At 53.6% G+C, this 14,124-nt stretch overlaps 1 protein-coding gene across 1 annotated transcript in view; it reads right to left on the reverse strand.

Moving 5' to 3' along the window:
• The window catches only part of HIP1 (huntingtin interacting protein 1), a 133,837-nt gene that overhangs the window by 19,384 nt on the left and 100,329 nt on the right, over nucleotides 1-14,124 (reverse strand). The window contains exons 6-14 of the mRNA XM_010854310.1: nucleotides 11,304-11,380; nucleotides 10,803-10,864; nucleotides 7,039-7,179; nucleotides 5,586-5,643; nucleotides 2,635-2,710; nucleotides 2,404-2,544; nucleotides 1,493-1,590; nucleotides 856-928; nucleotides 9-110 (exon numbers count right to left, since the gene is read on the reverse strand). Coding sequence (XP_010852612.1) covers nucleotides 9-110; nucleotides 856-928; nucleotides 1,493-1,590; nucleotides 2,404-2,544; nucleotides 2,635-2,710; nucleotides 5,586-5,643; nucleotides 7,039-7,179; nucleotides 10,803-10,864; nucleotides 11,304-11,380 — 828 coding nt within the window. The remainder of the gene's footprint in view (nucleotides 1-8; nucleotides 111-855; nucleotides 929-1,492; nucleotides 1,591-2,403; nucleotides 2,545-2,634; nucleotides 2,711-5,585; nucleotides 5,644-7,038; nucleotides 7,180-10,802; nucleotides 10,865-11,303; nucleotides 11,381-14,124) is intronic.

The raw sequence follows: 14,124 nt of genomic DNA on the forward strand, positions 1-14,124 counted from the left end.
GGGGGGACCTCGCTCTCGTCGGCCGCCGGCTGCCGCAGGTGCTGCTGCTCGGCCAACTCGGCCTCCAGCTCGCTGGTGCGGCCCTTGAGCTGCAGCACGGCCCGCTGGCTCTGTGGGGAGGGCCCGGGGATGAGCGAGCGCGCGGGCTGGGACGAGAAGGTCCCACCTACCACGTCTCTAGTGCCAACCAAATAAACACCTGGGTTTCCCAACGAGCTCACTCCCAAGGCCTCTCAAAGAGAGGTCACTACAAGCCATCCACCCACCAACAGGGGGTGAGGGCAGGGGAGTTCCGGTCCTGTTAGACGGGCCTGGGGGCAATGACAGACCAGCTAGAATGAGGAAGGGGAGAATGCTTGCTGCTGCTGCTAAGTCACTTCAGTCGTGTCTGACTCTGTGCGACCCCATAGAAGGCAGCCCACCAGGCTCCGCCGTCCCTGGGATTCTCCAGGCAAGAGTACTGGAGTGGGTTGCCATTGCCTTCTCTGGAATGCTTGCTGGTCCCAGGTAAAGGATCTGATCATCCATGAGTCAGCAGCAGATACTGCAAATAGCCGGCAAAGCTACAAGCCAAACCTTCTCATCACCACGTGACAAGAACAGGTATCACCACAGCCAGCTGGTGGTCATGATTCTCTCCAAGTATCACAGGGCCCCTGGAGTGTGGCTTAAATGCTGCTCGCAAGGGTAAGTGTACTGGAAATACACGACAACCTGGTGCTCTGGCTTTGGCATTTCTACTAATTAACCCTCCATTAAGATGTGGCTCAACAAGAGTGGATGTGAAGAGAATTTAATATTGAAAGCTATCATGTGCCAGTGAAGCCCAGAGGTGGATCTGAGCCCAACTCATACCTCAGTCTTCATGTTTTCCAGCTGTGCTTTCAGTTCTCTGGTCTCTCCAAACAGCTGATCAATTAACTGATCCCTAGGAAGAGAAGGAGAGCAAGTTTGCTTCCACTGTGCTTCTCTTTCCTTTGAAATGCGAGCTGGGAGACCCAGGGAGGAGGTTAAAAGCCGATGTTCATTTGGGAACAATTCTTTGAAATCCTGTAAGTTAAACTCTAAGACCCCCAGTGTCTCCAGATACTAATCTACTACCCACGGGCCCACAGGTATCCTAGCCTCATTGGCTACTCCTCTAGGATTTGAAAGGGGTCAGTATTCAAAGATTAGGACTTCCCAAGTGGCTCAGCAGTAAAGAATCGGCCTGCCAATGGGTTCAATCCCTGGGTTGGGAAGATTCCCTGGAGAAAGGAATGGCTACCCACTCCAGTATTCTTATCTGGAGAATCCTATGGACAGAGGAGCCTGGCAGGCTACAGTTTATGGGGTCGCAAAGGAGTCAGACACGACTTAGTAACTAAACAACTCGAAGGTCATGACGTTTATCTATGAAGCCGGAGAATTCCTCTTCAGTTGGGTGTGGCGAGTAAGCTCGGCTTAACACAGGGCCCACACCATCTGCTTTAACCCCACAGCCTGTACTCACTTCTCATCCTTGTTCACGCCATTCTGACTGTTGAAATTGAAGGGATCACTGCTGGAGGAGCTGCCAAAGATGTCATCGAACTTGCTGTCGAATGAATTCTGCTGTGACCAGAAAGGAGTGCAGACAAAGTTAGAGACCCAGAGGGGTCTGTGTGGGTCTCAACAGCCACACGTGGGAACAGATGCTTTCTTAATCTGGTTCAAATCTAAGTACAGCGCCTCCTAGGAACGGCAGGGCAGCGTGATCTGTCTAGGTCGGCGGTTGGGTTAGAATGTGCCTCAACTTCTCTGGTGGTCCAGTAGCTAAGACTGTTCCCAGTGAAGGGGGCCCAGGTTTGATCCCTGCTCAGGGAACCAGATTCCACATGCCTCAACCAAAGACCCCCAATGCCAAACTAAAAAGATCTCATGTGACACAGCAAAGACCTGCTGCAGGGGCTTCCCTGGTGGCTCGGTGGTCAAGAATCTGCCTGCCAACACAGGAGACACAGGTTTGATCCCAGGTCCGGAATCTGCCTGCCAGCGCAGGAGACACAGGTTTGATACCACATGCCTCGGAGCAACTAAGCCCGTGTGCTGCAACTACTGGGCCTGTGTTCCAGAGCTCAAGAACGGCAATTACTGGGCCCGTGTGCCCTAGAGCCGGTGCTCTGCAACAAGAGAAGCCCCTGCACCGCAACGAAGAGTAGCCCCCACTCTTTGAAACGAGAGAAAAGCTTGCACAGCAACGAAGACCCAGCACAGCCATATATAAACAAAATGTAAAAAAAAAAATAGAAAGAGCCAGTGCAGTCAAACAAATGAATAAATAAATAAGAAGGTGGCCGAGCCTGGCCACGGTCCTCCGCCCGCCTCCCTGCACCCGGGGGGCACTGGGAAGGGCTGAGTGAGCTCCTCCCACGAGGTCCTCACCTGCTGGGAGGCATCCATCCCCATGAGGTCATCCTTCTCTAAGACCGGCTCGCTGTCGGGGGATGACGCCTCGGCTGGGATCACCACCACGGGGCTGACGTGTTCTGACAGGGCGGAGGCTCGTAGGAAATTAGGTGGGTTCTGAAGAGGGAAGACGCATTTCTTGAACCCTGCCCGCCTGCCAGCCTCGAGGACAGGCCCCCTGGGCTCGGCAGTTCCTGGCACGCTTACCTCTGGCAGTTGAGGGATCTGAATGAGCCGCTTGAAGTACTGCAGGTTGCTGGAGCGGTAGAAGAAATCTTTCAACCTAGGGGTGGAGAGAGGTTGGAGGGCTGCTGGGGGCCTTCACTAGCCCCGAGGAGGGGACACCCCACTTTCCTACTGCCTGCCCAGCTCCGGGCACAGGCTGCCAAGGAGACGGCCTCTATGGTGCAATTATGACGCTGCCGGAGACATTATGTATTGCCAGCCCTCACTGATCTAGGGGTGAGCAATGTTGGTGTTGCTTAGTTTTAAGTCGTGGCCGCCTCTTTGCGACTCCATGTGGAGCCTTCCCAGGTGGCTCAGGGGTAAAGAATCCACTTGCCAATGTACGAGATGCAGGTTCAATCCCTGGATCTGGAAGATTCCCCGGAGAAGGAAATGACAACCCACTCCAGTATTCTTTCCTGGAAGAATCCCATGGACAGAGCAGATTGGCAGGCTACGGTCCATGGGGTCTCAAGAGTCGGACACGACTTAGTGACTAAAACAACAACAAATAATCTTGGATGGATATGGGAATGAAGAAACTCCAATTTTTTCTCATCCTCCAGTCTCCATCTTGTATCAAAGCATCGAAGGCCAAGAGCATCAGACATTCTTTCTGAGATGAAAGCGGGTTAGTGATAGCCCTCGCTCTGCAGCACGGAATTTTCTCCTGCTCAGCCCAAAAAACGAAACCCCTGGGGTCTCAGGACAGCCCATCAGACCCCAAGGTTAGGACTGTCCCTGTGACCTCACTGCTGCTTTCCCCGAATTTGGGGACACCGAGGCCTCAGCCGCTGTGTCTGCGAGAGAGAAGGTGATGCTTTCATTAGCTTGAAGAATGAAGGGAAACTGAATCACCTGACCACACGCCCCCCGCTTTCTGGGCTGGAGCCAACAGTAATAGGCTCTTGCTTTCCTAAGCTACTGGAATTTAACATTCCAGGAAGTCAGCCCCAGGGCCTGTCTCCTAGGATTTAATAAGTCATTTTTTATAGCATAAACATACAAGGCTTTTCAAACAGAATAAGGAACCGGGTGGTTTGCACAACTCTGAACTTGCCCTCTGATTGCTACTCAGCAACCACCAAGAGAAGCCTGGGCTTGGGTTCTGGGGGAGATGCTTTTCCTGCAGTCAAGGATGAAGAAATTAACAAGGAAAACAATCACGCTAGTGTCCTTCCTGGCTCCCTCCTTCCCCTGTCTCTCCTCCATTCCGGCCCCTCTTCTTGGGCAAGCTTAATTGAAAGATGAAGTGGACTTGTCATCTCATCACCAATTTTCTTCCCCAAACGCAGCAGAATCATTTGCCCCCGTCAGACAAGCTCTTCCTCTTCTAGACTGGATAGCGGGCTTAGTTCTTGAATTGATTCAAACATTGACTGAACACTACAGTCTTAAGGAACTATTATGAATTCAGGTGCTAGAGATACAATTACAGGCAAGACAGTCGAACAAAAATAAGGTCATTCTTAGAACTAGAAAGCTGCTATAATGGAGAATACAAGGGTGGGTGGGTGGGGAGGTGGGATGGAACAGGAGACGAGGGGAAAGACCCCACTTAAATAAGGCGGCTAGGGACTTCCTTTGTGTGGAGGTGACTGAAGATGACCTGGATGGAGCTGGCCAGGCTGGAAGAAGAGCATCATGAGGAGGGGGAATAGCAAGTGCTAAGCCTCCGAGCTGTGGGTACGTTTCAAGAACTGGAAGAGGACCCCACAAGGTGCGCCTGAAACACTATGAGCACTGGACAAGGGGTCAGCAAGGACGGGCAGAGGCCAGACCGTGCAAGGACCTTGCAGACCACGCAGAGGGGCTTGGATTTGTTCTCAGAAGCCACTGAAAGGTTGGGAGCAAGGGGGTTACGTTTTTACAAGGTCATTCTAACTGCTGGGTGGGGATGGGATTGCAGGGGACAGGAGCAGAGCACTGTGCCCATGCTGGAGGGTTCTGGTAGACAGCAAAAGAATCAGAGGAGGTGGGAGGCAGAACGAGAGCCAAGATCTGTTTGTAGATAAACCAAGTATCATCTGAACTCGCTAATGGATTAAACATGGGCAATGAGGAGAATGGTGAGTTTCAGATCTCTCTCCTAAGCGGATGGTGGGCAGTATTTACTGCGATAAAAAAGATCGGGAAGAAAATGTTTTGGGAAGAAAGCCTAGAGTTCAGTTTGATGTAAATTTGGTGTGAAAAGTGAAAGTCACTCAGTCGTGTCCAACTCTTTGGGACCCCATGGACTATACAGTCCATGGAATTCTCCAGGCCAGGATACTGGAGTGGGTAGCCTTTCCCTTCTCCAGCAGATCTTCCCAACCTAGGAATAGAACCAAGGTCTCCAGCATTGCAGGCAGATTCTTTACCAATTGAGCTATTAGGGAAGCCCCAATTTGGTGTAGAGATGTCAAACAGACCACTGGGGATGTGAGCCTGGGATTCAGAGGTGAGGTCTGGTTGGAGATACATCTCTTGGAGCTGTCAGCATGTACATGGCATGAGACCAGGAGAATTTAGGTAAAGAAAAGGAGAAGAGGATGAAGTCCTGGGCATAAGGGAGGCAATGAATGAATAAATGGAATCACCCTCCTCTATGAGATTTATTAGAGAACTGATGGCTTCCCCAGTCATTGGCAGTTTTGCCCACACCCTCTTTTCCTTCGCCTTTAAAGCAATAAAGCAGGTACCCTTGTCCCTCGATGATTTAAAAGCAAGTGCTCCTGGAATTTCCCTGGTGGTCTAGCAGTTAAGACTCCACGTTTCTAAGGCAGGGGGTGCAGGTTCGATCCCTGGTTGGGAAACTAAATCCCACGTGGCTGCCGCATGGTGTGGCCAAAAATAAAATATAAAAAAAAAATCAAAGCAAGTGCTCCTGCAAGGATGGGTTGCATTTACAGCACTTTTAGACTCACTGCTTTTCTGTCACTCAAGCCGCTTACTTTGTGAACTGCTCCAGGAAGCGGTCCCGGTGGCCTTGCAGGGTGTCGGCTGGGAGACCTGGAAGGAATTGGCAAAGAGTGAGAGGGAAGAAGAGGGGCAGAGGGCAGGGGAGGGGAGGGGACCATCCTCCCTGGGGCCAGTGGTCAGCCCAGGGGAAGGCATTCCTGACCTAGAGCTGCCCGGGAACTGGTAACCTCTTGGGCCCAGCTGGGGCCAGCAGGGACTCTAGAGGTGCTTATCAGCCAACTCTCCTTCTATCTGCTCCTGGAGTGTGAGCTCCCTGGGCACAGAGGGCTGGAAGTTGTGCCCCTGAGCACAGCAGCAGGGTGGACCAGAGCAGGCCCTGGAAGGGGGCTCTCTCCCAGGGGCCGTGTATACTGGATGCCCTGGGTGAGGCCTTGTGCAGACATGAGTCTGGGAGAGACCCAGAGAGCCTGCTGCGGGGACCAAACACCTCAGGATTGAGACCCACAGGATCCAGTCTAGCACTGGCTCGGTAACTGCTGACTCTATGATGCTGGACAAGCAGCCTCTTAGGGCCGGCCTCCTCCCTGGCAGAGTGGGGACCATTCACCTCCCAGATTGTACAGTTCTGTGCAGTTCAGCTACAGTGTCTTAAATTTCAATTTTAGTAATTTTTGAATGTGATACTATCATTCGGTATAAACAGGGAGTACACATATAAAGTATAGTAATTCAAAGGGGCATCCTACGAGGTATCCAACCAGGACTCCTTAAAGACTTCCCTGGTGGTCAGTGGTTAAGAATGCACACGCCAACGCAAGGGACAGACACAGATTCGATCCCTGGTCTGGGAGGATTTCGTAGGCTGTGGAGCAACTAAGTCTGTGAGCCATGACTACTGTGCCCTTGGGCCTAGAGCTATGCTCTGCAACAAGAGAAGCCACCCCACTGAGAAGCCCCCCACTCGCCACAACTAGAGAAAGCCCCTGTGGAACAACGAAGACCCAGGGCACCCAAAAATAAAGTGGAGAAAAAAGTAATAAAAACAACTGTCGAGGTCATCAAAAACAAGGCAAGTCCAAGGAAACCGTCAGAGCTGAGAGGAGCCTAGGGATACCTGATGACTGAATGTAACACCGTGACCTGGGTGGGATCTTGGGACAGAAAAAGGTCATTAGGCATAAACTGGAAATGTGCATAACGCATGGACTTCGGTGAATAATAACGTATCACTATCGGTTCACGAACAACGTGGTAGCCTGGAGGGGGAGGGCAGGGACATCCTGGGTCACTGCTAGGGCAGGCTGGGTGCGTCCCTGAGCACAGCAAGGCTTGGTCCCGATCTTTTATTATCAACACAGCTGGGAGCTCCGCGGGCCTTCTGAAATAGGAGCAGAAAGCCAAGGGCACTGGGGCAGGGGGAGCTGCCTCTCTCCAGGGACGGCCTTGCGGCCAGAAGCTTCCAGAGATCAAGCCCAGAGTACTCACAGGAGTGGAGCTTGAAGAGAAGCTTGACAGCATAATCATAGAGGTGGCTGCAATCCAAGATGACCTGGATGAGCGGGGCGAGGCGGCACTGCCCGGCTGTGGTCACCGACACGGAGCGGGACATGTCCAGGGAGTTGAATACTAGGGGACAGGGAGGGGAGATGTGAGCAGAGCTGGGGAATGAGAGGCACCTTCTCAGAGGGCAGAGGACAAGCGTCCAGCACCAGAGGACCTGTTCTGTGCAACCATGGTCTCGTGTTAATGTGTTTAACCTTTCAGCACTCCTCTGCTCTGTGCTGTGCTCAGGCGTGTCCGACTCTTCGTGACCCCATGGAGAATCCTGGGTCCATGGGATTGCCCAGGCAAGAGTACTGGAGTGGGTGGCTATTTCCTCCTCCATTCAACACTCCTACAGAGTAGCTAAAAGCATCCCTGTTATTCAGGAGAGGAAATTGGAGGTAAGCAACTTGAAGGCAGTCACAAAGCCAGAAGTGGTTTTGCTTAAGAGATGTTGAGTTAAAAGCCAGAGCCCCCGTGGCCAGCGAATAGAGTAGGAGCCTGTGTCCCCGGCAGTCAACTGGCTCCCTGTGTCACAAACCAGTGAAATGAACTGGTTCTATGCCGTGTACAGCCCAGTGGGAGCCCAGGAAAGAGGGATTTGTGGGGGAGCACCCCAAATGCCTCCTTCCAGTCTGAGGAGCTTTACACTCCCTGCCCCCCATTGGCAGAAAAAACACATTACCTGGCAGATTTCTGATCTAATGTGGGAGGTGAATTCTTGTCCAAGAGAAGCTCTCAGTTTTAAGGGGAATCAGACTTTCAGGATGGGAAGGGGCTGTTCACACAGCCCCACCCAGCCCTCCGTCTCAGGCATGAGCTCGGTCTCATGGTGACCTTGACCCTAAGAAACACCCAGTCTGGGTGTGGCAATAGAAACCATGTGGGGAAAATACCAAATGATCAGAACACAAAGGAGCAGATAATTCAGCCTGGGATTCCTGGTGGTTTGTCCCAGTGTTCTTGGAACACCAGACAGGGCGATGTGCAGAACCCTCGGATGGACAACCAGAGAGGCTTCAATAACACTGGGCAAGGAGCCAGGAAGAGGGTGAACCATCAGGATCAAGGCTGATGGAGGTCCCTGTGGGGAGTGGGTGACCTGCCCTCCACTCTCCCAGGCTCCAGATGCCCCTAAACCAAGCAACTAGATGCCTGGCCGTGGACCGTCAGTGCACACCACTGGGCAGACTGATCTCCCTGCAGTGGCTGCCACCGCCTCCAGAGATTCCGCACGTGGCCAGCACTGAGAGAAATTCCCCCCGCAGGCCCTCAGTGCGTGGGGCAGCCCGGAGGAAAGCCCGGAGCCACTGTGCTTGACCTTTCCCGGCCACACTAATCCCTGTTAACGGGCTTAAGTCTGGCAACTGAAAAGAAAAAAAAAAATCCCAAACAGTTCTAATTAAAAGGCAGCTTTTCTTCTTGACACAAATTAGAAGCAGCTGTCACTGTGAGGCGGCCATCCCCAAGTCTCCTGGCTTCCCTAGGCTCCACTCTGGCAGGGAATCCCAGGCTACTCCTGGCCGGTCTGCTGCTTTCCAGGAATGCCCCTTGGCATCCAGTAACATCTAGAGTGGTGTGACCCGGGGCAAAGTTACTCAACCTCTCGGTGCCTCCAGGCGCTCTTCCGTGAGACGCAGATGGTTCTAATGGCACATTCTTCATAAGGGTCTCATAAGGAGGTCTTGTAAGGATTAAATGAGAATGTCCTATAAGTGGCATAGCAACTTGCAGCGGTTCTTCGGGTTGGCTTGGAGACTGATTAGGATCATCCAGGGAAACGCAAAGACGACTCATGTCTGCCTACAGCTCCTTCATCCCTGCTTCTGTTTTAATTGGTCCAGGCTAAGGCGGGGGCGAGGCTTCCTGGGTGGCTCAGCCATAAAGAATCTGTCTGCCAATGCAGGAGATTGAGTTCGATTCCAGGGTTGGGAAGATGCCTCTGGAGAAGGAAATGGCAACCCGCTCTAGTATTCTTGCCTGGGAAATCCCATGGACAGAGGAGCCCGGTGGGCTACAGTCCATGGGGTCGCAAAGAGTCGGAGACGACTGAGCACCCATGCATGCCCGCAAGGCTGGGGCATTAGTGGGGGGTCAAAAGCGCGCCCCCGCCAGGTGATTCCAATAAGCAGCCAGGGTGGAAACTGTATTTTCTAACTCAGTGCTTCTCAAACTGTAACATGTATCAGCGTCCCCTGGAGGGATCACTCCAGGAGAATTCTGCGGTGATGGAAGGGCTGTCCACCCCTGCTGGCCACGTGTGCCTGCAGAGTGCCTGCACTATGATGAGTGCAATGGAGGCCCTGACCTTTTAATGTTATTTAATCGTAATTAATTTAAATAGTCACAGGTGGCTATTGGCTACCATACTGGACAGTGCAGACTTGGGGAGCTCGTTAAAACAGATGACTGGGTCCCACCCCCTGAGATTCTCATTCAGAAGATCTGGGGTGGGATTTGAGAACGTGTGCTTCTAATACATTCTCAGGTGATGCGGATGCTGCTGGTCCAGGGACCACACTGTGAGAATCATTGCAGGTGCATCCAGTCAACATTCCTTGTAACTGGCCTACGTTTCCCACAGTTGAAAACCTGGGGCACCCTCTTCCGAAGGTTCTGATCCAAATCTACAAGGGCACAGACTAAAACTTAGAAGCTGGATAGACTTCCGATCCCATTTCTCTCAGTTTCTGGGCTCATAAGAGGTGAACGGGCTTTTCCCTGGTGGCTGGTAAAGAACTCGCCTACCAATGCAGGAGATGTGGGTTTGATCTCTGAGTCAGGAAGATCCCCTGGAGAAGCCAATGGCAACCCACTCCAGTATTCTTGCCTGGACAATCCTCATGGACAGAAGAGCCTGACAGGCTACAGTCCGTGGGGTCACATGACTTAGTGACTAAACCACCACCACCAAGAGGTGAATGAGGATGGAGGCGGGTGGGGAGACGTGCAGAGGAGGCTCTTGATTCCAAATCAGCACCCTCTCCAGGATGAGAAAACCACCAGCATTCAACCATGGAGGAGTGTGTGCAAAGACTCAGGTAGCTCTCTCTAGAAAACTCTAGCTAATTCACCCCAGAGCATTCAGATGGATGTTGACACCAGTTCATGAACTCTGTTCACCTGCTGTTTCTTCACTGCTGTTCATCTAAAAAGCAAGTGTTCTTGAACTTGGTTGTTGAGCACTTGCAGTGACAGGCACAGGGCTAGAACAGAGGTGAGCAGGGCCTAGTTCCTGATTTTTGAGGAGGAGCTCAACATATATTGCTAATAACCCAAGGGATCAAGGCATACGGAAACAGAGCCAAGTATCATGGAATGCTGGGGCAGAAAGAGGGCCAGCCCAGCTGAGCGGCAGACAGGTCTGGGCTGAAGGACCAGCCAGTGCTGGGGCCACAGTCCAGGGACTGTCAGAGAGGCTGGAAGTGTCTTTGGACTCTCGGAGGCCTGGGCTTAGCAGGGAGGCCAATGTGGTGGGGAATTGCAGCCCTTCTGGTCACGTGACTCTGAGAATGCCCTTGGGCTTCAACCTCTCCCTGTACCAGGGCCGAGGGCACAGACGCGGTAGGGCAGCTCCATCCTCCTGGCCTGTGCTGCACAACTTGTTTGGAGATGGGGGGCTGGGCTGGCTGTTCCCAGGAGGGAACCAGTCTGGGGGTCAGGTGATGGCCAGGAAAGCCTGGGCCAGACGGGAGGGAGAGACTCACCAGTTTGGAAGAGGTTAAGTTCACACTCCAGGTAGTCGAACATCTCCACTGTCAGCTGGAAACTGGACCCAAGAGGAAAGAGAGCTTATACTCCACGGCCCAAAGGCCAGTGTACCTGTGCTGCCGCCAAAGCATGTGTGCACGCATGAACACACATACCAGCTCTGAGTCTCAGCCCCCACCTAAGTGGATATTAAGGCTGTTGGGAGATCAAGCAGGGCGAATTCAACAGTGACAGCGGTAGAGAAAGCGGGCAGGTTCCACGCTGTGTTGGGAGGGCAGAGGGGCACAGAGAAGGGAGGCCTGGAGCAGGAAACACCCTGGAAGGGTTCTGGGCGAGGCACCAGCAGTAAGTGGCCCCTAGGCCAAGTCACTTAGCGGCTCTGTCCCCACCTCGGCTACCGGCCCTGCCTTCAGGCCCTCTGTGACCCTAACCGGAAGTGAGGAGACCTACACAAGCTCCCGAACCCCTCTGTCCAGGGCGTGAGGTGGGCCACTTACAAGTTGTTGACGTCACTCTCTCCGGCCTCCTCTAGCTGCCGGTCACTCATGTGAAGGTTGCCTGGGAACCTGGGGTTCTGGGAGGGAGGCAGAGGAAGTCAGCACAGGGCACCCCTGAGAGCGAGCTCTACAGCGGACATCACGCACACCAAGGCCCACTGAGCTCTGGCAGCAACAGGCTGGATTCTGCTTGGTGTGGGTGCCTGCATGCTCCCTGGGGAGTGTGGCCACGTTCACAACCACACACACACACACAGGTCCCGTGATCGGCTGGCTCACAGCAAAGAACACCCCCCACCCGTCATTAGAGGGAAGGTTCCATCCCACTCCTGGGACCCCAAGGAGGGCCCCACCCCCACAGCCTGTACCACGGACATCGTCTCCCTGGGGCAAGGACACCCAGGGCGTGACTGCTGGCGGTCCTCAACCTGACACCCCCACCAGGCAGGCAGTGTAGCCCCTGCTTATCCCCAGTACATTCTGAACCCTATCCAGGCATCCCACTGTCCTCTGACCACTTCTGGAAGCTTCTATTGTGAGTTCAGGGCCAGGCAAACCGATTCTCACATTAACTTCAGCAAAACAGAATTAGTAAAAGAAACTTGAAGGTTGGAGAAGATTATAGGAAGCACCCCCGCAGTCAGGGGAGGTTATCTGGGATTATCAGTTGTTGAGTATCTATAGTCTCCTGTCTTTCTCAGTGTGGTCTGTCCGGAGCGGAGGGAACACAGGGCAGCCGGCAGGTGGAGAGGAGCACAGAGAGATGGTGGCCAGTCCACAAGGGGGCTCTAAATTCCAGGGTGAGTTCTTCAGGCTCTGAAGACAGAAATCCTCCACTTGGGCACTTCCGTCTCTGGCTGTAACACCCTCCTGTCCTGAGGCCCGCCACCCCTGCTCCTCTGCCTCAGAGACTCAGGCCGGTTACTTTTTTCTTTTTTAATCGATTTTATTTTTTGGCCGCACCATGCAGCATGTGGTTCCCTGACCAGGGATCGAACCCACGTTCCCTGCATTGGAAGCGCGGGGTATTAACCACTGGATCAAAGGGAAGTCCCCAAGCCGGTTCCTTTATCACCCCCTTCTGGCTGTGTTCACTTCCTCACTGGGTCTGGACATTATGTATGGCACCTCGCCCTCGTCTGTCTTCCTGCCTGTCCTCACACCACACTGCCGTGAAGCCCAGTGAGTCTGGATCGTTGTCGCATGCTCTGTGTCTCAGACCAGCTACCCATCTCCCTGGAGAATGACTCACAACTCATCACTATGTAACTGTGCTCTATAGCTCTGCGTGAGTGCCTGCTAAGTCACTTCAGTCATGTATGAGTCTTTGCGACCCTATGGACTACAGCCTGCCAGGCTCCTCTGCCCGTGGGATTCTCCAGGCAAGAACACTGGAGTGGGTTGCCGTGCTCCTCCTCCAGGGGATCTTCCCTACCCAGGGGTCAAACCCATGTCTCCTGAGGCTCCTGCACTGCAGGGGGATTCCTTACCACTGAGCCAGCAGGGAAGCCTGCTCTCTAGCCCCACTGCCACCTAACAGCCCTTGCTGAGGCTTCCCTGATGGCTCAGACGGTAAAAAATCAGCCTGTAATGCAGGACACCTGGGTTCAATCCCTGCATCAGAAAGATCCCCTGGAGGAAGAAATGGCAACCCACTCCAGTAGTCTTGCCTGAAGAATTCCAAGGACAGAGAAGCCTGGTGGGCTACAGTCCATGGGGTGGCAAAGAGTCAGACACGACTGAGCAACCAACAGTCCTTGCTACTGGCCCACTGGTTCCCCTTTCCATCAATGACTGCCCGACTCTGCACCTGATACCCAGATCCCATGCCATCACCCTCGGCACCTCACCACGTCACGTGCTCGCTTTCTTATATCAAAACTCGGCATCCTGCTTCCCACTCCCTTCCCTGCTTCAAAGGTACCCACCTGCCCTGCCCTTCCTCCAGCTTCAAAGAGGAGTCGCCACCTCCTTCCTGACTCAGGATCAGCCCCTCCCTGTGTGCTATTTGAACCAATCTAGTTTCTCGTTGGAGAAGGCAATGGCACCCCACTCCAGTACTCTTGCCTGGAAAATCCCATGGACGGAGGAGCCTGGTAGGCTGCAGTCCATGGGGTCGCTAAGATTCGGACACGACTGAGCGACTTCACTTTCACTTTTCACTTTCATGCCTTGGAGAAGGAAATGGCAACCCACGCCAGTGTTCTTGCCTGGAGAATCCCAGGGACGGGGGAGCCTGGTGGGCTGCCGTCTACGGGGTCGCACAGAGTCGGACACGACGGAAGCGATTTAGCAGCAGCAGCAGCAGTTTCTGGTTCTTTCTCATGCACACCCCAACAAATCCTGCTCGAGCCCCTGTTCTTAGCTAGATGCTGGGCCACACACGGGACAAGGGAGACACGCACTCCCTCTCTTGGTCCTCCAGGAACCCACAGTGCCGAGTGCCCACGACTCCATCTGCCTTTTAGGCTCCTGCCCGCATCCCGTGCTCCAGGTCTTTCCCACGGCCCCACATCTTCCTCCAGTTGTTGTCCCCACCTCTCCTCCCTTTCCTGCCAATCTTCAGGAAGTCCCTGACCCTTGTCTGTCCCAGAGATAACTGTCTAAACCTGGCTGTCCCCATCTTTCACACCGACAGCCCAGCTCTTCCCAAGTCATCCTCCACACTGAATGGATGACCTCACAGCCCAGGCACCTGTCGCTCTCCACCATGCCTGCTTCTCGCACTAACGTGGGTCTCCCGATAGTGCCATGTGGACGCCAGTGTCCTGGGCCTCCTGCCCTTACGTCTTCAGCTAATCCACTGCCAGGAACACCCATC

The sequence above is a fragment of the Bison bison genome, unplaced genomic scaffold (genome assembly GCF_000754665.1).
Source record: "Bison bison bison isolate TAMUID 2011002044 unplaced genomic scaffold, Bison_UMD1.0 scf7180017864340, whole genome shotgun sequence".
Classification (NCBI taxonomy): Eukaryota; Metazoa; Chordata; class Mammalia; order Artiodactyla; family Bovidae; genus Bison; species Bison bison.